We start from the raw sequence: 27978 nt of genomic DNA, 5'->3' as shown, positions 1-27978 counted from the left end.
GACTATTCTGGTTTGGGGTTTTCCCCTGGTTTTCCCCTATACTCTATGGTTTTCCCCTATGGGTTTTCGAAGGCTCTGGGTTTTCCCAAATGGCAGTGTGATCCGGTCTAGAGCTAGAGCCGTATCCGCTCGACCCGGGCCGGATGTGCAACCTGCAAAGCGAATCGACCCCTACATGCCTCTCTCTGTACATGCCACCATGACGTCACGTGACGTTCCTTAGCAGCAGAGCAGAGACACCAGGAAGTGGGTCGCTCGCGCTGCTGTGACTGTTGTTTTTGTCCGTGTTTGTTCGCGAGCCCGTGTTTCCCTTCGGTCTCTTTCCCCCAGCCAGCCAGCCCTCATTCATTTTAAACGTCGCCGTGTTTTAGTTTTTTGTTGTTGTTGTCGTCGCGGGACCGAAAATGGCGACGTTTATTTCCGTCCCGCTGAAGAAGTCGTCCGAGGTGGACCTGGTGAAGCCGCTGTCGAAATTTGTCACGACGACGTACGCCGCTGGCGAGGAGCAAGGGGAGTACATCCACGCCGTGGAGGAGCTCAACAAGCTGCGGAAGAACGCGCTGGGCAGGCCGCTGGACAAGCACGAGAGCTCCCTGGACATCCTGCTCAGGTCAGACTGTCAAGACACCGTATCGTAACGACCGTTAGCGCGTCGCTAAGTCCAGCTAGCCGCCTGCCACCCCTTTTTACTTTACACTACAGTACACCTGCGGTGGAGGAGCTGCCGCCGCCGCGCCCCAAGCCAGCTGTTGTTGGTTGACTACTAAACTAGCCCCATATGGCACCTCAGTCTCTACGCTCAGGGACTGAGGTACCATATTATGGGGCTAGTTGAGTACTAACTAGACAGTGTGGCTGCTAACGTTGTTAGCTCCAAGTTCAGTCATGCTAACACTGGTCTTTTACACCCGGCATTGTGACCTATCGAATTCTGTGACTGTCCAGACTAGAGATGGCCTATTAAGTTAGTGCTTTGGCGTTTCTTACGTTTTACATATGTGACGGCTGTAATTTCATGATTTTGCCATCGACTCCTCATATCTACGTGTTGAAATGAGTTATTTATAACGGGCTTTAAGACCGTTTTAATTTGAACGTCTGTCCTTTGTTTACTTTGTGTCCAATGACACCAAAACCTCAAATCTGAATAACCAAATAACACAATGGAATAATCTCGTTCAAAACATCTGTTATTTTGATTTAGGGGGTTGGTGATCTACAAAACAATGTAGAATAGATCAAAGTGACCATGCATCCAAACAGGTTGTGTAGATTCTACACAGCCTGTTGGTATGCATGATCACTTTGTTTGAATCTCGAGTAAATTGGAATAGCCTAAATAAAATCAGATTGAGTGTTGAAAACGCCATGCGTGGCTTTCAGCCTCCTCTTGTCATCTACTCTCAAATGTGTCACCTGGCTGAGTGTGAAAGAGACCACACACACAGGAGAGCCAGTCTACTCTGTTCAGTTCACAGCGACCTCTGGAGTCACAGTATTCATTGGGTTATCAATATCGGTGTAAATAGGCCCCGTTTCTCGGAAGGAAGCGTTCAGCACTGTCCAGTGTCCACCATATGACTCATATTTTATTTAAAGACGCTATTCCCCGGCCTGCTGACCTCAAAAATGTGGTGTGTCAGTTTTATGACAACATTTGTAACAAGTACCCAGGGTTGAACATGTCTGTGGTCTTATCTTGTGTCTCAGTCAAGTCAAGCCAAATATTCTGAAACCCCCGTGTTGTTGTTGTTGTTGTTGTTGTATGACGTTAAACAGCCCATAATAGCTCTCTGAGATGATACTGACAACATTGAAACCTCTAGCCCAGACAAGCATCTGATCAAGCATAATGTCTTAACTCAAGTGCCACAACTCACAAGCTTTCTTTTGATTGATTGAAATATTTATTAACAGTTTGCAGAATTACAGTACATTTCAAGCACAAACTCAATACATAGGCTGTTAACTGTGAGTGGACGACCCAATTAAGCATTACACTTGTTTACAAGAGGGTCCACCATGTTCAATTCATCAAAACATTTAGAGACGTACAAATAGACACTTCTATATAGACAAAGAACAGAACAGGAATTCATCATAATGGAGGTAAAAAGGGAAAAGAAACATATACAGTGAGGGAAAAAGGGGGGGGGGGGGTACCTGGGGCTTGTCTTGTAATCAGATAGATTATGGTTTTGCTAGCTAGATATCTACATGATGGTGTATATTATGTCAATGAGAGCCAGACTACATGGAGACATTGGCCACAGAAGGATCATATGTGAATCAACATGGCTGTGGTGTCAATTACCTTGGCTTACATGTATACACATTAAAGGTATCAGGGAAGTTCATCATCTGTCATTTGCATAGAGCAATGTGACGGAAGTGGGACTTGGATTTGTTTAACAAAGTTGCTCTTTGGCTCTTATGGTCTCGGGCCTGGAGACATGAAATAACAAAAGACTGTGGTGAACCGAACACACAGTGCCCTCTATAAGTGCAAGCCTGGGTCCTTTAACTCAGAAATGAGTTAAAGGACATTCATTGTGTGACTTATTAGCCAGGCCTGCTCTATTTAGAGATGATGATGACATGAGCACGGCTCAAGACTTTGCTCCGAACTTTTTCCTCTCTGTGGCCAGTGTGATTCATTCGTATGGTTGGCATTGGCACAGGGATCCACCGGTTGACGTGATTTGTGAGAGAGAGGCAGAGAGAGCCCAGCCCATCTCAGATTTTTCTCTGTCCACTGTGAGCTACTTTCTAACTGAAGTGCTAAGGGGTAATATTGTCCACCCGTCTGTCAAGATTAGACTGTCATTATTACAACAACGCTACACCAGCAACTTGCGATATGAGTTGAAGTGGCTGAGTGCTGCCATAGTTGATATGCAGGAGAGCAGCATAATTGGCGTTCCCTGCTGCTGTAAGGTGTGGGTTGGTACTTGGCAGATGCCAGAACATTTGCAGTCAGAGGCTACACTTTGCTGAGGAGGGAGGAAGTGAACGCTTGCATAGCTGTGCTACTCAAGAGTGGGCCGTAACTGTTCAATGTTAGCATTGTAGCTCCTTGGCGCTCTCCTCATGTCCTCCACCAGCCATGTGCCAGGTAGCCATGGAGACCGGCCCTATTCCCTTTCACAACCCAGCAGACAGACAGCTATTGTGTCACCGTGGTAACCATTGTTTGCCCTGGGACGTTTTACTTTTCCCCCTCGATCTATTTACCAACACAGGCGCACCTCGTCTAAGTTTTGTTCTCGCTGTGCATTTGTGCATGCCCAGATGGGAAAGCCACTGTGATGACAAGGCCTAGTGCTGTAAAACCTACACAAAGCCTGTCTTTGTTTTTATTTATGGGTAGCATTGTGTACGTGTGTACTAGTCTCGAGACGGGAGTAGAACTGGGAGTTGATCAACTGGAAAAGGAGGATTCCCTAACAACATGATCCTCTAAATATTCCTAAGAATAGAATCTTCCACATCACTGGCTCCGTGTCAAAGCTGAGTAGTGCTTTGCTCACAGCTGAGCTGACCCTGCGGGGGGGAGGGGGGGGGCTACAGTGCACTTTCCTTTGGCACCACCTTTTGCTGACGCACTGTCATGTGTCTCTGAATCATCAGAACTTCCTCAAACCACAACAGTTATGATGTCATACAGCTTATGTATATTCAGCTTTTTCACACAGTTTGCTCTGTAATATTTGTATCATTTACCTGTAATCTGGGAAAGCACAATAAATGGTAGACTAGATGGTAGATGCTGATGATGAGTCTGAAATTCTCTGAATGTTGTTCACCACTTCTCCCCGCAGGTACTATGACCAGCTCTGTGCCGTCGAGCCCAAGTTCCCCTTCTCTGAGAACCAGGTAAAATGATCAGGTGCTGTCTGCTAGTGCGTTAGACTGGAGAGGGAACCATGGACCATGTCCTCACAACGTGCATTGTGAGCATGTACTGTAGATCCGCTATTTTCAGTATGCAACCAAGTGAATCAAGCATTACGACACCATCAAGGCCTGGCAAAATACATTTTGGTTGACATCAACTGTTCATTTAGTCAACAAAAATCTTATGATATTTAGTCAACTAAAAGTTTAAAACATTTAAATTGACTAAAATATGACTAAAACTAAATGTAGTTTTATTCAAAACGTCCTGTCCAAATCAACACTGTTCCTCTGTTTTCTTTCTGCAGCTGTGCCTAACCTTCACATGGAAGGATGCATTCGACAAAGGGTCACTGTTTGGAGGTTCAGTCAAGCTCAGTAAGCCATGTCCTCTCTTGTTACACATGTGTCGGCAGATTACTTACATTTCAGCAGGCGGGAGGTTTAGAGCATTATCACACCTATCTGAATCATGCCAAACAAAGATTTATGGTTCTCACTGCCACATTACATAATGAACCAGAAGTTGTAAACAAAAGTCACATGGACGGGTAGTCACATGGACAGGTAGCTCACTGATTGGGCAGTTTAGGTGACTTGTCATCTAGCAACATTGTCATACTTTCTGAACATAATACAGCACGTGGTAGTATAACAGACTAGCACAGAACAAGTAATTTGAAGCATAGATATATATATATATATATATATAAGAAAGCTAGATGGCTCACCCGCGCTGCTGGCCAATGAGAGCGACGTTGCTACGTGGCGGCCATCTTACCAAGGGGCAGCATAACATTGTGTCTATGGGCATATACTTTTTAATTAACCATAACTTGCTCAATTTTCATCCGATTTTCAAACGGTTTGGTTTGTTTTAGACCTCAGAGATGTCCGCATACTTTTGAAAATAAAATTAAGCAGATGAGCGTCCTGAATCACAGCCACGTTGATAACGTTTGTATTAAACAAACACGTTTGTAAATCCGTTAAGATTTGAGCGAGTTATGACTATTTTTGTTTGAGCTGCCATAGAACATACTGTACTGTAGCCCCTCAGCCGCCGGGTGAACTACGTCAGAGACTCCGCCTTGAGCCATCTAGCCTTTATATATAATGTCTATGATTTGTATGTATTTATGTAAGTATGTCAACTAACTGCACATCACTCTGCAAACTTTGCACACTTTCAGGGTGTGTCTCACTAGGCCTTTGAAAAGAGTGTGTGTGTTTGTGTTCGTGCGTGCGTGCGTGCGCGCACTCTGGAACCACAATGGAAACAAGCCTAGGCCCTAGGCCAGGGGCTTGCAGGCATGTTTTGGATTTGGCTTTTGTTCTAGACTAAATGTACTAGACACTTTTAAAAAATTCTTCTGCTGCCTTCAAACATTAGAAATTCACAAACAAAAGTGACAGACGGGCAGACTGGCTGCTCTGTGAGTACAAAGCCATTGACGGTCACATTATTATTGCATCATCAATATCTGTGAAAATAATCTGATTCTAATCTAAGTATTTTGAGACCGATCCGATACTGAAATGGCCGATATGGCTGATTTCGATATGCCACAGATTATATTGTGCATCACTAATCGCATGTATCGTAATGTGTGTACGTGTGTGTATGTTTTAGCTCTGGCCAGTCTGGGCTATGAGAAGACGTGTGTGCTGTTTAATGCAGCAGCGCTGGCCAGTCAGATCGCCTCAGAGCAGAACTTGGACAGCGATGAAGGACTGAAGGCTGCAAATAAATTCTACCAGGTATCAATCTATAAAAAACAAACGAATACCATGTCAGGGACTTCATCTTGCTTAACATTTCCATTATTTGTAATCGATACGACACTTTTTTTTAATAGATAGACAATTTTAGCCATGACAACTTTGCTGCATATTAACCCAAACCGCACCAATGATTCACCATGCAACTCCTTGCAACCATTATCCACAAATGGCAGGTGCACGGAGTTGCATTGGTGCGGTTGACCTTAAAAACGTTTTTACCAATTTTTACCGAGGCTTTAGCATTGGTAACTTAACTTTACAAAGTCATTGTATTGAATCAATGTTGCATAGAATCCACAGATTCTACCAAAGTCAGAATAATAACACCATAAGGCAAGCAGAAAAGCAAAACGCTGACTGTGATGGGTCTCTCACACTCTGCAGTGTGTGCAGGATGGGAGTCTGTTAGTTAATCGAATGTGGATGACGTTGGTTTTTCAGACATATAATAAGTAAATATATATATTTTAATGGGTGTCAAATATACCTGCGTAGCTTTTTTATGTGCCTACGTGGAGAGCCTTGGTATAAAGCCTGCTGTATCTGTGTTGGATATGCTGTAGTTATAAATCTATGAAATCATCATTATACCACATTTACCGTCACTTGTTTAAAATGTCTTCCACAAATCTATGTTAGGTTTGTTATCTGCCATTACCTTTTTGGAAGCTTCTCTTATGGTTTCATTATTTCATACACTGGTATTTTTTGCCTTGTGGTGGACATTTGTTTTGAATTCTATTTTTTCATGGAAATGAGAAAAATGCCAGAAACACGTGAAGAGTCTAACTCTCAGAGTTATAGGGATCATGTGGACTCCTAAATGTGCCATACATGGTGTCATAGTAAATCAGTGTCTGAAGAAAACCTTGGAGACTTGACATTCAGTAATTGGGTCTTATGATCAAACTAAGAACATTATAATGTTATGCAATTGCAAAAAAATGCCAGCAAAGCATTTGGGGACTTTGGTCAGATCATTGGGTTTATACAAGGAGTTTATTTTCTTTGTGTGTGTTGTGTTGTGTAGCTGGCCAGCGGAGCGTTCGGTCACATCAAGGACACAGTGCTGTCGGCACTCAACAGGGAGCCAACCATGGACATCTCTCCTGAGACCGTGGGCACCCTGAGCAGCATCATGCTGGCCCAGGCTCAGGAGGTCGTCTTCCTCAAAGCCACCTCAGGTAACGTACGCACACATTTACAAGGACACCGTTTACACACTGTCACCTCAGGTAACGTGCACAGTGAGTGCACACACATTCACAAGGACACAGTTTACACACTGTCACCTGAGGTACACACAACACACACACTACAACACAGTTTAGGCGCTTGGGTGGCACAGTGGTAAATTCCCTGCCCACCACCACTTGAGGTTGTGGGTTCAAATCCACTGTGGTTTTCACACAGTCACAAAGAGAAGTCCAACACGCTTCAGCCTGTTGTGGGGTAGATGAAGGGCTCGGAGGCTGAACACTGAAGAGTGGAACAAATTTAATTTAAAAAGGAAAAAATATACCTGGGCATTTTGTAAGAGACTACCCACATAAAATGCTGGGAAGTGACTTTACAGTCACCCCTGCAAATAATAAAACGTGCCGTAGACCCAACACAGTTTGTCACTCTAGTATTGAACAATTAAGTTTTGTGCGATTTTACTTGCCGGCCGGGTGGATCATCCAGGACACAAGACAACTAGGTCCCACTGTCGTTCCCCTCCGTTCGTGAAATCTGTACACACTGTCACACAAGAAGTCACAGGTTGTGCTGTAAAACCGTTGTTGTTATTTATACCACAGGTACTTGTCGGTATCCATCTCAACACCACTATAAAATGATGAATGTGGAGATCATTCCAATCTGTTAATCATTTAAAACCCCAATACTTTGTTGACCGGGATGCCCCAGGGGTCTATAATTGGTAACTGCCTTTTCCCCTTTCTACATCTTTGTCAAAAACTGCTAATCTGCGAGCTAGATTGACCTACATGCTCAGAATAGGGAAGCTAGGGTTCATGTGGTTAATATTTAGTTAATAACATTTTACCTTTATGGAAAATTGGGCCATGGACACTGGCACGAGGGAAGTTGGTTCCCGTCGTGGGAAAAGCATAGCTCTGATAACGCTGTGGCAGCGGTGTTATTTAATTAACCCATTTTGGGCGGGAACCCCTTTTGGTGTTAGAATTATGTTATGCTTTAAGTAGCCTTGCCGAGCCATGAGGCCCATAGGGCAGGAGCCTATCTCCTGTTTCTGTAGCGTGAGGCAGCTTGATGTACAAGTACACCCCCTGGACATGACGCTAGTATGTCGCAGGGACTTACCCTCAATCCAACCCTTGATGCCGAGTGTCAAGCAGGGTGGCACCGGGTCCCATTTTTAGAGTCTTTGGTATGACCCGGCCAGGGATCGAACCCCGACCTCCCAGTCTCAGGGCGGACACTCTAAGCACAAGGCCACTGAGCTGGTGTTATGCTTTAGCTATTGAAAAATAGCAGATCTACAAACTACATAGGCCTGCTATTTTTGAAAAATCGAAGAACGACTGAGATAGAAACATAGCTTTTTCAGAAAACTGCTAGGATGTAGAAGACATTTTTAGAATCTGATCTCAGGTCAAAATGGGTTAAGCGAGACTTGATGGAGTGTTTATAAAGGAGGAAAAGGATCGTGCCTATCAGGCATATTCATATTTCAAAGGACGGCTCCGTGACGGATTCCATTTCTTTTGCTTTGAACAGAGATATAATCAGATGAGTCAGTCAGTAGTACGGTTACGGTACAACATGGTTCTTCCTGATGCAATATTATCTTTCAAGTTTTTGACAACTATTGTTGGCAGCAAACGGCATGCATGGAGCCAACCTGTTCCTCCTGTGAAATCGGACCTAAAAACAGGATTTTTGGAAGGCACACACGCCAGGCCTGTGGATGGGAATCAATCAATCAGATTTATTGTCACTTCCACAATATACACTGGGCATACAGGGGAGCAAAATACCGTTCTCCACGGCTCATGATGCTTCACATTTAAAAACAATAGACACATTAAAAAGAGGCAAAGCCTTTTAAAAAACATTAAAAGGTAAAAGGAGCAGACAACATTAGCAGGAGAAAGTGCTGATGCATTCAAAGTGCATATGTGTAAAGTGCTATTCATCTCTCACGATGTTGGCCTTGGGGGCATTACAAGTGAACTAGGACGGTACTGTTCTGGCCTGTGTATTGTAACTTATTTGGTATACAACATATTTCGTAAAGCTGTTCATTTTGTGAGAGGAATTAAGACTACACCCATGTCGAATAGTGTGTGTGTGTAAGCAACCGTATTTCATTTTCTGACCGGGAGATAGCCGTGACATCTGACAACATTTGCATTGAGCATATTTGCATGGAGCTGTAGAGCCTCCAACCTCCTGCAGTGGTTTTTACAGCATTTTTACAGGCCAAGGGTTTGACTGAATCAATGTCTGTTTGTATTTATTAATGTCTGCTCAACACTAGTAGACCAATCAAAAGCTCACGTCGCTACATATGTGACGGCAAAACTGCGTCCAGCTGGCTGCAGTATGAACAGGGTAGACACCACGCGTTTAAGCAAAGCAGCAGATCGCCATTTCCATTTGGTCAAAACCGACTTGAGAGTAGACTGTCAGGTTATTTGTGTGGCTTTATTCACAAATTGAACAGGTACAAATGGGATACAGTTATCAGACTCCTTGGCTAGTAGTGCTTAGCTTACCCTGGCAATATTTGGGGGATTGTTTGATGGAATGAAAAAAAAGAATCCACAGATTCTACCAAAGTCATAGAATAATAATAACACCATAAGGCAAGCAGAAAAGCAAAACGCTGACTGTGATGGGTCTCTCACACTCTGCAGTGTGTGCAGGATGGGAGTTTGTTAATCGAATGTGGATGACGTTGGTTTTTCAGACATATAATAAGTAAATATATATATTTTAATTGGTGTCAAATATACCTGCGTAGCTTTTTTTATGTGCCTGCGTGGAGAGCGCTGGTATAAAGCCTGCTGTATCTCTGTTGGATATGCTGTAGTTATAAATCTATGAAATCATAACCCAATGCTACCACTACTACAATGTTGGTAAGCCAGATATAACAGATTCCGTGTGTTAGTCGATGCCAGAAAGGCTTTTTACTTTACTATAATACTATTATACCGCATTTACCGTCACTTGTTTAAAATGTCTTCCAGAAATCTATGTTAATAGGTTTGTTATCTTCCATTACCTTTTTCGAAGCTTCTCTTATGGTTTCATTATTTCATACACTGGTATTTTTTGCGCGTCTAAGCAAAGCAGTAGATCGCCATTTCCATTTGGTCAAAACCGACTTGAGAGTAGACTGTCAGGTTATTTATGTGGCTTTATTCACAAACTGAACAGGTACAAATGGGATACAGTTATCAGACTCCAGTCTCTGTAGTGCTTAGCTTACCCTGGCAATATTTGGGGGATTGTTTGATGGAATGAAAAAAAAGAATACTCTCCAACCCTAAAGGAAACCAAGACATATGTTTTGCATATGGATTTCTATCTAGTTGAATGTCTCTGTAAAGTGTACTCAGTCGGGCACCCGCTGGCCTTGTGGTCCAGGCGCATGCATGCCACATAATAGCTCCGCGCGTTGCATGTTCGAGTCCCGTTCATGACGACCTTTGCTGCATGTCTCCCCCATCTCTCTCTCTCTCACTCTTTCCTGTCAATCTCCACTTGTATCTATTAATAAAGGCAGAAAAGCCAAAAACAAATCTAAAAAAAAACCTCAGTCCGTACATTAGATCAGGGCTGTCGACTACGATGTCCTTGCTGCTAAAAGGCTGCCGTACATCAACCACAGCAGACATCTCACCCTTGTGTGCCAGTGTTGCACTTAAGAAGTCTAACAGTCTGTTAAGTCTACAGTTTATGGCCTTCTCTGTTGGATTTGATTAGTGCACCCACGTGGTGGTGAATTTGTGCAGTGGCCATACAGCGAGTTGCATTCACTGCTGTTGCTCTGCAGTACACATCAGGGCAACACGGCCAAAATACTTTGCACTATAGATGTTTGTTTATGTCCTGTGTATATAAGACTGAGAGTGCTCTGAGCAAAATAATTTGCATTGTATTTATACTCTGTATCTATACATATGACAAATAAACCTGAACCTGAACGCTGCTCTGAAAGACTGGAGAGGTTGTGCTGTAATTCTGTATGTGCACATGTCCATAGCCAAATAATCATAATAATGTTGTATGTGCACATGTCCATAGCCAAATAATCATAATAATGTTGTATGTGCACATGTCCATAGCCAAATAATCATAATAATGTTGTATGTGCACATGTCCATAGCCAAATCATAATAATTCTGTATGTGCACATGTCCATAGCCAAATAATCATGCATCAAACCACAGCACAACTGTTAAGCACTAAGACCTATATACTTGTATCATACAACTAAATCTTCAAACTCAAAGCATCGCATCCGCATCGTGACGTAGATTCTACAATCTATTTTCCGTATTTTCTTTTTTAAGTTTGTGGAAGATTATTTAAGAATTTACCTACAATGACTTGCCCAAAAATATGGATGCCAGGTGGAAAGTGGTTAAATACATACGCTTGCCTTTTTGCAACTCCAACACTGGCTTGTGTTTTCTTGCTTATTCTCTCCAACAGATAAAATGAAAGATGCCAGCATCGCTAAGTTGGCCAATCAGGCAGCAGATTTCTATGGCGACGCGTTCAAGCAATGTCAGTACAAAGAGAATCTTCCTAAGGTATGTACAGCGCACAAACGCACATGCACGCACACACACACACACAGAACGCTCTTGACTTTGTGTTCTGTTGAGACGTGGGGCTATCACTGCATTTACAATGTTGTAGAGCAGTGGTTCCCAAACCTTTTAGCTCGAGACCCAAAAGAGAAATCTCCCCGGGACCCAAACTATAGTGAAACTAGCCGATCTCCAAGCTCACAACACATTGCGATGAAACATGTTGTGATCTTGTAGATCTGCTATTTTCACTACTATTGTTTTTTTTTAATGGAATTGTTTTGAAAAAACGTTTGAATTTGTTTTTAACTCGTGAACATTTTAGATGTTTTTGTGAATTTTAAAATATCCTTTAAAATAATAATTAAAAACAAAATATAGGAAACTACATAAAAAAAATAAAGGGATATCTCAACATTGTTGTTGAGAGTCTGGGCAGCGCCTTCAAATGGGTCAATGCACCGAATGGGAGATTTATCACATTTAATCACACTATTGATTGGTCTAGGTGATTGGTAGGTGAAATACTGACCTACCAGTAAAGTGTTCTGTCGTTATTCTGTGGGTTGATGATGGCTTTCTGGCCAGTCTCCACAAAACACCTAACCTGACTCCGCCAGATGGGGCAGCAGAGAGTACACTGGGTGCCTTGTTCCCCGCCTCTAGCTGCCGCTGATTGGCCAGGCCGTTTGGTGGCCGGAGCATCAAGTCTGCCTGAGAGTTCGCAGATGGGAGCAGGAGGAGGGGGGAACCCAGTGTACTCTCTGCTGCCCCATCTGGCAGAGTCGGGTTACAAAACACCATGGCAAGCAGTCTCCACAACGTTCGTCACGGCAACTCTCTCGCTCGCTCAGTGGTGCCTCTCGCGGCTCAAGTTCACCTGAGACGGCTCCCCTTCCGTCACGGTGAAAAACTATACTTTATCGACCACAAATAGTAGCCATCACCATCATCAGCCCACAGAATACCGACACAACACCTTGTCGGTAGGATAGTATTAGTATCTCACCTACTTGGACCAATCAATAGTCTCATGTCCCATTCAGTGCAGATCTATCTAGTCCTTTAACCCATTCAGAATTTAAAAAAAATCTTCTAAATTCTCCAGTTTTCTGAAATAAATATTTTCACGATTTTTCAAAAATAGCAGACCTACAAGCTCGTAGCGCGCCACTCGGTGGCGCGCTATGAGCTTGTAGGTCTGCTATTTTTCAATAGCTAAATTATAACATAATGTTTAAAACACCAAAAGGGGTTCCCGCCCAAAATGGGATAAGCTCAACAGAGGTGCTCTGGGTATGTTTGACCGTCCATGTGTGTGTGCGACTGACATGTGCATTAGTACATATACTGTATGATGTGTGTATTTGAGATGAAGTGCAGCACTGCAGCAGCCGGCACTCTGGGCGTGGGCCTGTCCCCATCACAACTTCTCTCTGTCCTCATTGGTCTCTTTGTTTTCTGTCCTGTCCTCCTCATTCTGATTGGGTCTCTGTTATGATGATTACCATTAAAACTGCATTGCGATTGGATCTTTCTCACCACCCTTTGATGAGGGGCGGGGTCTATTTGGTAGCGTCTAATGAAGGTGTTCTGAATTCTGATAACGGCTTACTGACGACGTTCTCACAGCATGGCCAATGCGCATGCACGCACCATACGCGCGCGCGCACACACACACACACACACACACAAACAAACACTTTTTAGACCGATTAGAACAAGTTGATACTCTAAACTGGAATTCCTTTTCTTTGGGGGTAGGTTCAAATTTGGAAATGATGCACATTGGGTAACAAACAATGGTCAGACTCTGTAACGTTATATCCGGGCAGTCGCCCGCCCCGAACGCAGGCTACACAGCGCTGCTATGGTTGAATCCACAATTATTCGAGGGTGGATATGTATTTGACCTCTCCCAATTCTTCTATTCTTGTAAAAGATGATCCCAGGTCACGGACGACAGGAACCACTTCCTGCTTTTTAACACATTTTGTGCCCAAGACGTCTGTGGACGTCTTTGGTATTACCGCACGGGCAGAACCCAAGACGTCTGTGGACGTCTTTGAAAATAAATAAATATATATATATATATTTTTATATATATATATATATATATATATATATATATATATATTTATTTTTTTTCAAAAAAAAAATCATAACAATGATTTTTTTTGATTTTTTTACGTGGTGCCAAAGTTTGTGTTTTCGCCATTGAGAATGCATTTGGCGTTTAAATTAAATAACTCAGAAACTATAAAACATTTCAACGTAAAAAGTTCCAGCATGTGTCTCCACAGTCAGCTGAATTATAAAAAATGTGAATGGATTTTCTAGGTGAAAGTGATTTTTGGGGCAGTTTTGCGTGGGCTCTCAATGTGTTAACAAGCATTTTAAATTCAGCCTCTATTCACTTTCCTGATGAACAGATGAGAATATAATTACACACGCTGACACGCAACGCGCACGCACACACACACACAAGCAGATGGCCATGGAACGTTTGATGCAGGTTGAGCGGATGTTGCTGAAAGGTTAAACACTCATGGCCTGTTCTGTTTTCTCTCTCGCTGTCTTCCTTTTCTTTATGCATCCCTCGTGGTGGTGATGATGATTGTGTGCATGTGTGTGCGCATGTCTGTGTGGCTGTACGTGCACTCCTCCTTACCGCTTGTGCTTGTTTGTGTTTGTGCTTCCGTGATTTGACCTCGCTGTCTGTGTGCCGTGCCGTTTTGTGGTTTGCCTTGCCTTGCCATCGCGCGTGTGTGTATATATGTGTGTGTATGTGGATATATCTGTGTGTGTTGGTGTCGTGTGTGTGTGTTTGTGTGTTGCTCTGTGGTTGGCTCTCCCTGGTCAGTATTTTTATTTTCAGGAAGTGCTGCCCGTGCTGGCGGCTAAGCACTGCATCATGCAGGCCAATGCCGAGCTGCACCAGAGCATCCTGGCCAAGCAGAAGAAACGATTCGGAGAGGAGATTGCACGCCTGCAGGTACGCCCAACGTGTTATTCTCGCCGACTAAAACTATGACGAAACATGTTCATCGACATACCTTTTGTCACTATTTGGTATACTATTTAAATTCAAAGTTGTTTCAAAAAGCTTTACATGCATATAACGACACAATGTAACATTGCTCTATTTTCACAATGCCTTACTGTACCCCCTCAAACTGTATATACTCATTTTCAACTGTTGCCACTCGCAGCATGCAGCGGAGCTCGTGAAGACGGTGGCGTCTCGCTACGACGAGTACGTGAGCGTCAAGGACCTGAGCGACAAGATCAACCGCGCTCTTGCCGCCGCCAAGAAGGACAATGACTTCATCTACCACGACCGCGTGCCAGAGGTCAAGGACCTGGAGCACATTGGCAAGGCAGCGCTGGTCAAGGCCACCGTCATCACGCCCCCCCTCAGTCAGAAGTTCACGGGTAAGATGCCGGGGCTCAGATCACAGGTCACACGCTTTGCATGGAATGGAATAAAGTTCTCAGTCGCCACGATGAATTTCAGTCGTTTGGATTCCATGATAGAAGCCATGCATGTCTTCTATGGAATCGTGTTGCTCAGCGAAAATAGCCGATCTACGTTGGAGAGCTCGTCTCAATGCCTGCTCGTCGATGGGCTATTTTCGGTAATTTCTTTCATAAAGATTAGAGCATTTGACGTGGTCAAACTAGCAATATGTTTAGAATAATTTTCCATCAAACCCTAATGGTCTCGAATGGTTCAAAGTCACAGTCTGTGATTTCTTCACCTGGTTGGCAGCATGTAGAACAGGAGGAGCAATATTACCAAAACATCACCATTTTACATACTGTGTTAATTGTTTAGGAATCAGCGCTAGTGTGAGGGGCTCCTTTCTTTGACACTGTTTCACAAGTCGCACATTAGGACATACACACATTTTCAGTCATGAGATTGTATTTATCTTTCATCCAATGTGTTTGTCCAGACCTGTTTGAGAAGATGGTTCCCATGGCCGTGCAGCAGTCCATGAGCGTGTACGGCCAGAGGAAGGCGGAGACCATCAACAGACTGGTGGGAACCATGAGGGAGGCCACCAACCTCTGCAACGGGTACGCTGTGTGTTTGACCCTCTGTGTGGTTGTTTAATGGCATAGAGTATATAAAAGGATAGAGACTGAACTGGCGCGAAGCTCCGCCCCCCCAGCTATTCATGTCAGTGGAGTTTTGAAGCACCCGGAAGACTGCCGGAAGTACCGTCTCAGAACGTCTACTTCCGCATTTGACCACCAAATTTTGGTGGTCAAATGCGGAAGTGCAACCGAGTGCTCAATGTTAAAGCCCAGCTGCACGGGGTTTCCCGGTCATGAATCCATGGGTCCGCCTGTAGTCCCTCCTCCTACCACTAGGGCCCAGAGCTTCAACGTTGAATAGCCTCACTGGCCCCTTGGTTAATGGCCTGGGCGCCGGGATAGGGGCACAATAGAATGATCAATTGTTATTATTTATCAAACTCCCACTCCACTCCACTCGTATGCTCTGGCCAACAACACAATACATGTCATTTTCACAAGGACATGCATTGTGTGCTGGCTATGTCTTCACTTCTATTGCATTATCGAGCCCTGCACCGAAAGACTTTCATCTAATCTGGAGTGTGAGAGTGCTTTCTGCTTTTGCAGACATTGTAGGTCTGCTATTTTTGAGAAATCGTGAAAATGTGGCCCAAATGTTTGAATATATTCTTTCAGAGCGAAACGTTTTGAACTCAACTCTTTGCTTCTGGGGGGTGCCTGGAACAACATATTTTGAGATGGGGGTCGGCGGCCAAATACATATAATTGTGGGGCTCTTTAATGAGGGTGCTGGTCTAAGTGGGTTAATGGATATTGTTGTGTGGGTGCGACAGGGTGCTGGTCTAAGTGGGTTAATGGATATTGTTGTGTGGGTGCGACAGGGTGCTGGTCTAAGTGGGTTAATGGATATTGTTGTGTGGGTGCGACAGGGTGCTGGCGTCCCTGAACCTGCCCGCCGCCCTGGAGGACCTGTCTGGAGATTCCATCCCACAGTCCATCGCAGAGAAGGCCAGAGGCGTCGTCCAGCAAGGGGGGCTGCAGAGCATCGAACAGCTGATCAGAGACCTGCCGGAACTGCTGACCCGCAACAGAGAGATCCTGGATGAGGTTAGGTGGTGCCACACACACACACACACACACACACACACACACACACTATGCACTATGCACTATCACAGTGGTTCCTAAACTTTTCAGGCGGTGACCCAAAACAGAAATTAGATATTCACTAGTGAAAATAGCAGATCTACAAGCTCACAAGCTCTTCGCGCCACGTTGTGAGCTTGTAGATTACTTCTTAAATATTTGTTCTAATTTATGGAATTTCTTTGATTTGTCTTTTATTTCTTCATGACATTACTGAAAAAAATCATTGGATTTTGTTTTTAATTCATGAAAAGTTTTGCTTTTTTGGGAATGTTTTTTTTTTAAATGTTTTGAAATAATAATAATTAAAAACCAAATGTAGGAAACAGAAACTAAGGGGACCCGTAACAATGTGTCCGCGACCCACACATGGGTCCCAACACAGTGTTTGGGAAACTATCGTTCTCAATGGTAGCTTTCTTTATCTCAAGTTCCTATCATGGCCTCTAGTTGAGCCTAGAGGTCGTTAACACACCCGGAGCGTGACGGATGTCGTGTCGTGAATCGTGTACACGTCACACAAACAGCAGTTTGAATTAATGCAGATTAATTGCACCAATCAAACGCTGCTGGCAGTGCGTGAGGACCTTGACTTTCACAAACGACGAGTCTTGACCTTGACATGCCGCTCAACCCTCAAAACTTTAACGTAACCGTACGCAAGGAAGGAACACTTCACCACTTTTCAACCTATCATGATAAAATACCAAAAAAAGAATCTACTCGGTCCTCATAGGAGGGCTGTGGACAGTCCGGCAGATTTTTTTTTATCGTGAGAACTATGGCTTCCATTATCGCATAAATAGAAATTGTGTAGCAAGATATGAATTATTATGTTTAGATTCAATCAGAGGAGAACATAATTTCCCCTACTGGGTGGTAGCCTACAGTGGAGCGGAGTGACTGTTACCAAGCACTGATGTGTGTGTGTGTGTCTGTCCATCAGTCTCTAAGGGTGCTAGATGATGAAGAGACCACAGACAGCGATCTGAGAGCCAAGTTCAGCCAGCGCTGGAACAGAACCCCCTCTGGAGACCTTTACAAGCCCCTCCGAGCAGGTAGGTACACACACACACACACACACACACACACAACTTTAGCATAGTAGTGTGATTAGTGATTTTTTGTCATCAGTGCAGTTATATGTATATATATTGTCTCTGTCGGGGTGGAAACCTCATATATCCAAAACTGTTACTTTTAGAGATTCAAATTCAAAAACAGAAAAAGTTGCAGGTTGACAAGCTCAAAACGCAACACATTTCGAGCTATTGTAGATATGTTTCCTTTGATACTGTTGTGCGACGCTGTAGTTTAAGACTGAGACCAGAAGACATTTTGTAGAATCTGGTCTCAGTCTTAAATATGGAGATTAGAGGTTTCTGCCTAACGGCAACGATACAACATCCATATAACTGCAGCGTAAACCATTTCCACCCTCCTCCTCCTCTCCTCTCCTCTCCTCTCCTCCTCCCCTCCTCTCCTCCTCCCCTCCGCGCCTGGCCTCCAGAGGGCACTAACTTCCGCGGTGCGTTGGACAAGGCCACCCAGGCGGACCAGATGGTGCGCGAGCGCTACAACACCCACTGTGACATGATCGCCCTGCTGTGCAAACCAGAGAACGAGCTGGTAGCTGCCATCCCCTCTGCCAACCCCACCAAGACCCTGCAGGGCAGCGAGGTGTGTGTGTGTGTACTTGTATTGCTATACTTGTGAGGGCCTAATGTCCCAGTAAGTCTCGTAGAATTTGGGAAAGATACATTGGGAAACCTATTTAGCTGGTCCTCAAGAGAAATTCTTGATTTGTGGTCAAAAAGGGTTTTTCGAGGTTTACAATTCAGGTTGGGGTTAGGATTAGACATTTAGCTGTCAGTGGAGGTGGTCTGTCAGGTTGGAGTTATATCTGATTTATACTTAGTTCAGCGCCAGAGTCATGCACCAAAACAATGAATCATTCTACACGTGCTAATTGCATTGTGTGCTAATTGCATTGCAACGCCTTGTAATGCATAAGGCTACATTATAGTCCTTTTATGTCTGTTGCAGTCACGCGTAGCCAGACAACTATTCCACAATCTCCAAATGCTATGTAGAGTCTGGAGTCCTGAAATCCGAGACAGGAAGCTGGCATCTGTTCGTCATTTCCATTCACAAACATATATGTTTTTTAAATACATTTTTATATTTTTATTTTCCATTTCTGCTAAAGCAGCAAGCTATATATGCTTAGATGATTGTGATTTATATTGGGATACATTTGCGTGACTGTAAAGACAAAACGGAATTGGGGAGGAGGCTTAACATTCGCTTGATCATCAACAGAACCGTGCTCCAGACTGTATGATCGGAAGCATTTGAACATTGTTGGAGGCAACATTCTGGCCACGCAAGACTAGTCTTTTGTAACCTGCCCACCTCTTTCTTGGCCAGTTCATTCTTGGATAAAAGACTTGTGTCTCTACTGGTTAAAAGAATCGCAATTCTGAAATGACGAACGTTGCAGTGCAGAACGTTTTACAAGGCTACTCTTCAGTAGCGTTTTACGGATAATGGAAGAGTTGTCTGGCTTGAGAGAATTATCTTTTCTCTGACCGTGTGTGTTTGTGTCCGTCCTCTTCAGGTAGTGAACGTGCTGCGCGCACAGCTGTCCCAGCTGGACGAGGTGAAGCGGGAGAGGGAGGTGCTGGAGGGGGAGATCAAGGCGGTGACCTTTGACATGTCCTCCTGCTTCCTGACGGCGCTGTCCCAGGACGGAGGCATCAACGAGGAGCAGCTGTCGCTGTCGCAGCTCGACCAGCTCTACGGCTCCTACAACCAGAGGGTACAGGCCAGCCTCCGCACACAAGAGGACCTGCTGGGACAAGTGCAGGTACACGCGCGCACACACACACACACAGATGTAGGTAGGGCTTATACGATTACAAATTCATGTTGACGATTAATTGTCACACAAATAAATGCAATTAACGATTTGTGTTTTTGGCATTGAACTTGGGAACATATAAATAAAGAATACATTTCTGTTTGCCTGGTAATCAAAAAAAGAAGCATTGAATTGAATTGAATTGAATTGAAGGCAGATATGACAAATAACTGCAATATACAAAGACATTTGTGACATACAGCCCTACAGTTTTATATTTTATAACCTGCTGTCAGATGGCCCAGACGGAATCGGAAAAGCATGCTTTTCAGCCACTGACCCCAGAGCATGTAGACGTGCTACAAAGAATGTCTAGGTGTGAGCTAGTCAAACACAGACTCTGCCCTTCCCTTTCTGACATTAAACACGGACTGTGCCCTTCCCTTTCAGACGTCCCACCAGGAGTTCAGCAGCCTGAAGCAGTCCAACACGGAGGCCAACGCCAGAGAGGAGGTGCTGAAGAAGCTGGCCGCCGCCCACGACAGCTACGTAGAGATCAGCAACAATCTGCACGAAGGCACCAAGGTATCTAATGACCGCACCACACACTCATCTCTATCACAATCTGCACGAAGGCACCAAGGTATCTAATGACCGCACCACACAAACTCATCTCTATCACAAACAATCTGCACGAAGGCACCAAGCTATCTTTTCTTCTTTTTTCTTCTTTTTTTTAAAGATATTTTTGGGGGCTTTTTGCCTTTATTGATAGATTTTGCAGTAGTTAGACAGGAAAGGGGGAGAGAGATGGATGGGGAGGACACACAGCAAAGGTCGTCGGGACTACCAGCCTTGGTGCCGGCCCAGGCCAGCACCAAGGTATCTTAATGACCGCACGACACGGGACACAAATGCATCTCTTTCAACTCAAGATCCATTACTTATTCAGTATTTGAGCCACGGACCACCATTTGATGATATTTAGCCTCTCTCCAAAACTAAAGATTTGGATAAGATTTTGTACAAAATGTCATGCTATATTGATGACCAAACATTGATCAAAATAACAATAATAATTATTCTACATTCTCTAATTGTGTAGATGGATTGTGTATCCATCGTCCATTTGTTTACCAACTCTCCATTTAGCTGGCGACCACTTGGAACCTCCTCAAGGACCACTGGTGGTCCCTGGACCACTGGTTGAAAACCACTGACATATATAACCATATAATCCCTATTTTCGGTCGTCCATTGACCCACTAACCTAGGCCCAGGGACCGGGGCTATGCCACTCACCCCCATTCCACGTTGTATGGATTACTATCAGTCATCTCACTGTATGATCACGTGCTACAGTGCTACTCAGGCATTCTGAACTACGCTAACGGATGTTAGCGATGTGTCGCTGTTACGTTTTCACCTCATTCCATTGCAGGTTTGTTCGTCTGTTCGGCAGTAAAGTCAAAGGTACAGCAGGGAACCAGATGATTGTGGTCGGTGTCACAAGGTTCATCAGAAATCGATGTCTCCAGAAGAAGCGTTCTCACTGTACCCATGGGTTGCCCTTTGTGGTCACTCTTGACTTGCTACTACTTTATGTATTCATTTATTTGTTATTTTCTCTTGTTCTTTTTACCCCCCTCCCCTCCCAGTTCTACAATGGCTTAACAGAGATACTGCTCAAGTTCCAAAATAAGTGCAGTGACATCGTCTTCGCTCGCAAGACAGAAAGGGATGAACTGCTCAAGTATGTAATCCATTAGAACACACTGTGTGTTTGTATGTGTCTACCAGCCCCCAAAAGGTTGAACAGCTGTCTGATGTTGTGTTGCTGTCCTCCAGGGAGCTGCAGCAGAGCATCGCACGGGAGCCCAGCGCACCGTCCATCAACGTTCCCGCCTACCAGAGCAACATGGCCGCCGCCCCCGGACCCACCCCCGCACCCAGGACAGTCTTTGTAAGGAGCCCGTCCACGTCGGAGAAACTACACATTTCAAGCAAAACTAACAAAATGCAGACAATCTTATTAACCCATTCTGGGCGGGAACCCCTTTTGGTGTTAGAATTATGTTATGCTTTAGCTATTGAAAAATAGCAGATCTACAAGCTCATAGCGCGCCACCGAGTGGCGCGCTACGAGCTTGTAGGTCTGCTATTTTTGAAAAATAGCGTTCTGAAAAAGAACGACTGACATAGAAACAGCTTTTTCAGAAAACTGTCAGGATGTAGACATTTTTAGAATCTGATCTCAGGTCAAAATGGGTACATTACAAGAACAACTTTAGTTTTTTTCAACCAAGGTTCATGCTTTAGGTTGTTATTAGAGAAAGTAAAAGATGATATTTTTTTCATTTGCTGATTTCTTTTGTTTTAGCTGTTTTTGACGCGTGGGCATTCGAGCATGGGGCTAAATATGTATTTGTTTACTAAATTTTATAGTGATTTCTTTTTTTATTATTTACTATAGTCCTCCTAGACCCCAAGAAATTACATCTGGCCACAAAAGATCACAGGATCTACTGAATGTGAAGGTAGCCTATTGGGGGGAAGCCACACTGTGTGTCATAGGCTCAATATGTCAGTTCGACATATCCAGTAGATCCTGTGATCTTTTGTGGCCAGATGTAATTTCTCTGGGAAACCACTTGAACCCCAGCGTCCATATTATTCTGGGGAAGACATTAGCCAAATAATAGCAGATTTACAAGCTCTTGTTGGTCAGTTATTTTAAGCAAACCGTTTTGGTGTAGCCAGAAAAAATCTGTCCAAGTAGAGTTTAAACTAAAGGGATAGTTCACCTCCAAAAGCCTTTTTTCCTATCGATTACTCACGCCATGGAGCCTTGAATTCAAAGATATTTTTTAGTTTTTGTCTCATTCCTAAGCCAATAATTTGATGACGTGTGTGTGTGTGTTTCCCAGGCCCAGCAGCAGCCCCAGTCCAAACCCCAGCCTCCTGCCAGACCACCTCCACCCAGTGTCACCCCACAGGCTGCCTCCGTGGCGCCCGGCGGCAACCCTCCGCCCAACGCCCCTCCCACGGGCAACCCCCCCATGGCCCCGATGACCCAGGCGCAGGGACCACCGTATCCCACCTACCAGGGATATGCCCCGTAAGTTGTCCTGTCACACACACACGCCCCGCTCCATGTCCTGGACCCGCAGTGCGTCTGTGTATGGTTTAGTTCTGGATGGGACTCATTTTAGGATCGCGTACTACAGTGCTCCTTATTGATTTTACCAGATGACTGAAGCCACATTTTCATTCTGTCTGTTTGTCGGGTTTGACTGGAAGGTCATATAGGTAAGAAGACATGCAGGTTATTTCAGGCTTGGTTTATTTAAGCTCTCTCAATCAAGAATCGCATAGGACAACCGCTACTTGATTGAAAATAACTTCATACTTGACATTTATTCCACTTGAACCCCAGCATCCCTATTCTGGGGGGAACTTTCACCAAAAATAGCAGATCTACAAGCTCACAACGCATCGAGCGTTGTAAGCTTGTAGATCGGGCTATTTTTGGCGAGGAGCCTTGGTGGTCCGTCTTACTAAGAAAGGGGGTCTAAGTTGTTGAACGGAAGTGATATGGATACATTTCCAAATTATTATCAAAGTCTTCGGAGGCACCCATGGACTTGCACGCCATGGCACCCACTGCTCTAAGCTAGTACCAGTAGAAATGGTTTGCGTCGTCATATTGTAACAGTACGGTCATTATTACAGTTGGTGGATTAGATGGACGTCTTGGTGGTGGAGGAATTGAGGAGAGAGAGAAGGAGAAGTTGTCCCCGTGTCCCCTGTCCCCTAGAGGAGAGAGAGAAGGAGAAGTTGTCCCTGTGTCCCCTGTGTCCCCTGTCCCCTAGGGTAGGTACCCTCACAACCCTGTGTCCCCTAGGGTAGGTACCCTCACAACCCTGTGTCCCCTAGGGTAGGTACCCTCACAACCCTGTGTCCCCTAGGGTAGGTACCCTCACAACCCTGTATCCCCTGTGCCCTAGGGCAGTGGTTCTCAAATTTGTTCATGTCCAAGGACCCCCAAATTGACACTAATTATCCTGCGTACCCCCATTTGAAAAGGTATGCCAAGGACCCCCATAACAGAAGATATTTACGGCTCTAGCAGTGATTTTCAACCATTTTCACCCCTAGTTTGATATGCATTAGTCTCACGGACCCCCATTTAATGGGATTTCTATCTCTGAGACCCCAATTCATATTGTAAAATCAATGTAAATGTAACCCTGAGAGGGGAACCAAATGGACCCTTATGGGTTACAGACCCATAAGGGTCCATTTGGTTCCAAATGATCATTTAGCTGGGTCCCCCCTGGAACTCCCTCAAGTACCCGTGGGGTCCCCGGACCCCACTTTGGGAACCACTGCCCTAGGGTAGGTACCCTCACAAAAAGCATGCAGTAATCCTGGTCTCTATACTATTACTGCCTCCCCTTGGCCAGCCTGATGGAGGGGAAACAATCTGGTTGGAATATCGTGTTCCTTCCACACGTACCGGGGAAAATCTCCCCCCCCCCCCTTGTCAGGTGATAAGAAGCAGCCTGCTCACTCCTCATGCATTGAAGGATGCATGTGCTCAGTTCGGGGCTCTCCCCAGGTTGGCAGAGGGAGAGTAGAGCCCAGGATTACTGCTTAGACAATTGGCACCGGGTGAAAAACAGGTTACAAAATCATGGGATGAAAATAAAACGAGGGAAGGAAGGAAGGATGTAGGCTTTGGGAGAGACAGATGAAGGAGGAGACGGTGCATTGATGGGCAGCTGATTGAGGAGGAGACGTTGCATTGATGGGCAGCTGATTGAAGACCCACACAAATAAAGGAAGAATGGATCCCGAAGCAGAACAGGAGTCGAGTTATCGAGACGCAGGTATTAATATCTGAGAAGACACCCAAGAAAAGGCCAGTGTAGAACGGTGTTGGGAATCCCTGATCTACTTAGCACTGCCCTACAAATAAGTGATGCTCTCCTCTTACAGAGGCGTAAGGGTCCACCACCCTTACCCCGCGTGGTCCCCGCCAGTGAGTACCGCTGACCTAAGGTATGGCATTTGGAAAGCAAGCTGGTGTTTCCCTACGTGTGAGGGAATATAACTAGTGTCATCCCAATCTGATGGGATTGGGATGGTGATGAACCTTATCTATTATTAACCTTTATTACAAAGCATGTGGTCATTATCATAATAGTCTCGCGTAGCCACTAGCCAGACAACTATTCCACAATTTCTGAATGCTATATAGGGGGTCTGGAACTATACCTCACGAAAGCCGAGAAAGGAAGGCGTCATCTGTTCGCCATTTCCGTTCACGAAAATGTATCTAAAGAAATCTTTCAAACATTCTTTAAATCCCATTTCTGATAAGCATCAAGCTATATATGTTGACTAATTCTAATTCGGCGATTTAAGTTGATTTACAGGGGAGGGGGCGGGACATCCACTTTGCCCCTTGATCGTTTTCTGCAGGGTCATCCCTATGTCCCCTGAGTTTTATGTTCCCCACATAGGTGCTTACCAAAGGGGGTTAGTGTTGTAAGCAGGGAACATAGAACGCAGGGAACATAGAACACAGGGAACATAGAACACAGGGAACATAGAACACAGGGAACATAGATACGCTTCCTTTGCACAGACTGTGTGACGGAAGCATCTGAACGTTGTGTGAGGCACCAGTCTGGCTCAAGAGAGACTATTATCATAATAACTGACTGGCATGATGATAACTCAACCCAGGTTGTTGCAAATCCAGCTTTAAAGAAGACCTGTTGGGTTTGAAACTGTGCTTTCTCGTGAAATACTGTCTGCATCGTGGCTTCCAGTCGTACAGCCTCTATTTTGCTCCATGGTCAGCACCTCTGCCATGTTGGTGCGTGCCCTTCCTGCCTGTTTGCAAACGCAGCCCAGAAGATATTGTTCAGTTGATCACTGTTTGTCACGGACCTATAACATAGGTGACAATTCAATTCATGGCATATGGTGTGGGGTTAAAAATGGCAATAAAACTCACAGAATCTTGTGCATGGTTAATTGCATCATGTTGTGGAGGTGTGCACTGTACTGCGTTCAGTCCGTCTAGCTGCTAGACGGACTGAACTTGACTCTAGACTCTAGCTGATATTGTGATGATCAAATTTTAACTTTAAAAAAAGTTACTTGGAATTTCGTCAAACATTTCCTTGATGTTTTTATTTTTAAAGGTATTTGAAAGAGAGAATAGGCGTAGGAGCCCATTTGGCATCCACCCTACCCTAACCATTCACCTGTCGGGTCTCCCCCAAATATATTTCCTATTTGACTTGCTCTTTGTCGTGTGTGTGTGTGTGTGCGTGCGTGTTCGTACGTGCGTGTCTACAGGTACTACCAGGTGCCCATGGGCTACAACCCCTATGCTGCCTACGGCCAGTACAACCAGATGCAGCCCATGGCCTACAACCCCTACCAGGCAGCCCCAGGACAGCAGCAGGGCTACCCCGGAGCACCCCCCACCGGACAGCCCTACCCCGGCTACCCCCAGCAGCCCCCCCAGCAACAGCCCTACTACCCACAGCAGTAACCTGCTCTCTCTCACTCGCCCCCCCGTTCGTGTTTTTCTCCCCGCCGCCGCAACTCCGGCAGGGGACGACGTAAAATACGCCCCAGCAATAACCGCCACTACTCCCATCAACACCCCCTGCACCTCTTCTCGTCTTCTTCTGACCCTCTCTCGTCCTCTCTCTCTCTCTCTCTCGCACTAACAAGCAGCCAAATTGAGGACTGTGGCGGCACGGCTTTGTGCTCAGTCTTAACACCCCCCCCCCCAATTCCCCCCCTTTATTCTGTTGACCTAACACACACGTACAGCGATGCCGCGTGCCTGAAATAGCAGAGCTACAAGTCACTAGTAGACCCGCTAATAATTGGGCAAAGCGACGTCGACTTAAGACAAAGTATAAATCGTGCTTCTTAAGCCGGCCGACATCATCTTCTCTCCTCCCTGGTCTTATTGCACTCCATGCACTAACCCCGTTTACCGGTAGATTGTTTTATTATTAATGTACTTCTGTTGTTTTCTAAAGATTTTTGTTTAAATTCTTACGGTTTAAATAAATAAAAAAATCCTGAACTTCATTTTAAGTCCTGTCTGCCGATGACGGATGTCCTTTTGTTTTCCGGGCTGGATGGCTGTACAGCACTAGAGGACTCTGGGATAGGGCATCCCAGGGCGGGTGAAGGGGTGCACATGTTTTTTGTTTGTTCCTTTCTCTCTTCGGGGTAGATTTTCTTTCTTCCTGATCTTGGGGAGTGCACGCCACTGATTGGCCGCCATCAGCGCGACCATAAAGACCCCCCCCCCCATGCATCCCCTTCCCCGCCGTCAGCTATATTCCTATTTTTGTAATGGTCGTACATCACTGATGTACAAACCTGTAGAAACCAAGCAGCCTGTGGGTTTATAGGTTTTCTAAACGTATATGATGACTGTTGAGAGAAGAAATCTCTCTCTCTCCATCTCACTCTGGCTCTCTCTTTCTTTCTCTACTTTCTCTCTCTCTCTCACCCAGGGGACGTTGGTATATTAATGTTTTACAATCAGAGGCTGTACACGGCTGTAGAAGTTGGGATAATTGGTTCTATAAGTAAATATATACATATTCTATATATATATAAATAAAGACTGTTTATGTGGTTACACCCTAACCAAGACACTTCTCGTTTTGATGCACTCTTAAAAGCCCGATTCGTGGCTCGTCGCACAGGCGGTATTGCGCGACAAAAAATTGCAGACCTGCAAGCTCATAGCGCGCCGCGGATGCGACACGTCATGAGCTTGTAGGTCTGCCGTTTTTGCCGTGCGACGCCGGTTGTGTGACGGAACGTAAATCTAGGCTTCATGCTCTTTGTGTTTATTTGGAAATTTGTTATTTTTGTTTTTCTTCTAATGTGATTAAAAAACATCTCTGTATATGGGCAGCATGCTTTACGTGTTCTACTGTGTTTTTGACTCCTGTCTTTGTCGAGACTTCTTGTGTCCAGTTTGGGGCAGCGGCACCTGTCGGAGGAGAGTGTTTGGCGGGAGGACTAGGACGAAGGCTCTACGTCCTCCCGGTGGGGGCTCCTCACTGGCAGGTGAGCCAGTAAGATGCAACAGCAGGGACTTCGCACATTCGGCACAGTGATTCGCTCGCTTTGTCCTGCTTGACGGTGCCTCTCTTGGCTAAAGTTTGCTTTAAAACAAGCTCCCTAGTCTCGAGTAGCCAGACAACTATTCTACAATCTCCGAATGCTATATAGTCTGGAACTACACCTCCCGAAATCTGAGTAAGGAAGCTGCCATTTCCGTTCACGAAAATATATTTTAAAATATCATTACATTTTCTTTTTTTTTCTCCTAAAAAGCAAGCTATATACAGTATGCTTAGATGATTTCAATTTATATTCGGATAC

General features: G+C 44.7%; 1 protein-coding gene across 3 annotated transcripts; it reads left to right on the top strand.

Moving 5' to 3' along the window:
• Positions 1–216: 216 nt before the first annotated feature.
• On the top strand, positions 217–27509 carry pdcd6ip (programmed cell death 6 interacting protein). Of its 3 annotated transcripts, none has more exons than XM_079521756.1 (19): positions 217–610; positions 3822–3876; positions 4206–4275; positions 5531–5658; positions 6713–6866; positions 11377–11477; positions 14356–14472; positions 14690–14912; positions 15437–15560; positions 16454–16631; positions 17617–17728; positions 18181–18350; positions 19291–19539; positions 19984–20118; positions 21192–21286; positions 21382–21496; positions 22461–22651; positions 24535–24597; positions 25909–27509. In XM_079521756.1, the coding sequence occupies exons 1-19, from the start codon at positions 405–407 to the stop codon at positions 26105–26107; spliced, it is 2685 nt and encodes an 894-aa protein (XP_079377882.1). In that variant the 5' UTR covers positions 217–404; the 3' UTR covers positions 26108–27509. The 3 variants fall into 3 exon arrangements, 2 of the variants coding, with proteins under 2 accessions (XP_079377882.1, XP_079377883.1); XR_013791656.1 differs by lacking the exon at positions 24535–24597 and adding an exon at positions 23266–23406 and having other exon boundaries at positions 219–610; positions 25909–26047; XM_079521757.1 differs by lacking the exon at positions 24535–24597 and having other exon boundaries at positions 219–610.
• Positions 27510–27978: the final 469 nt, after the last annotated feature.

This window comes from Electrona antarctica, assembly GCF_951216825.1.
Source record: "Electrona antarctica genome assembly, chromosome: 15".
Classification (NCBI taxonomy): domain Eukaryota; kingdom Metazoa; phylum Chordata; class Actinopteri; order Myctophiformes; family Myctophidae; genus Electrona; species Electrona antarctica.
Note: the sequence above shows the minus strand (reverse complement) of the source record. Positions and strands in the feature narration are given on the sequence as shown.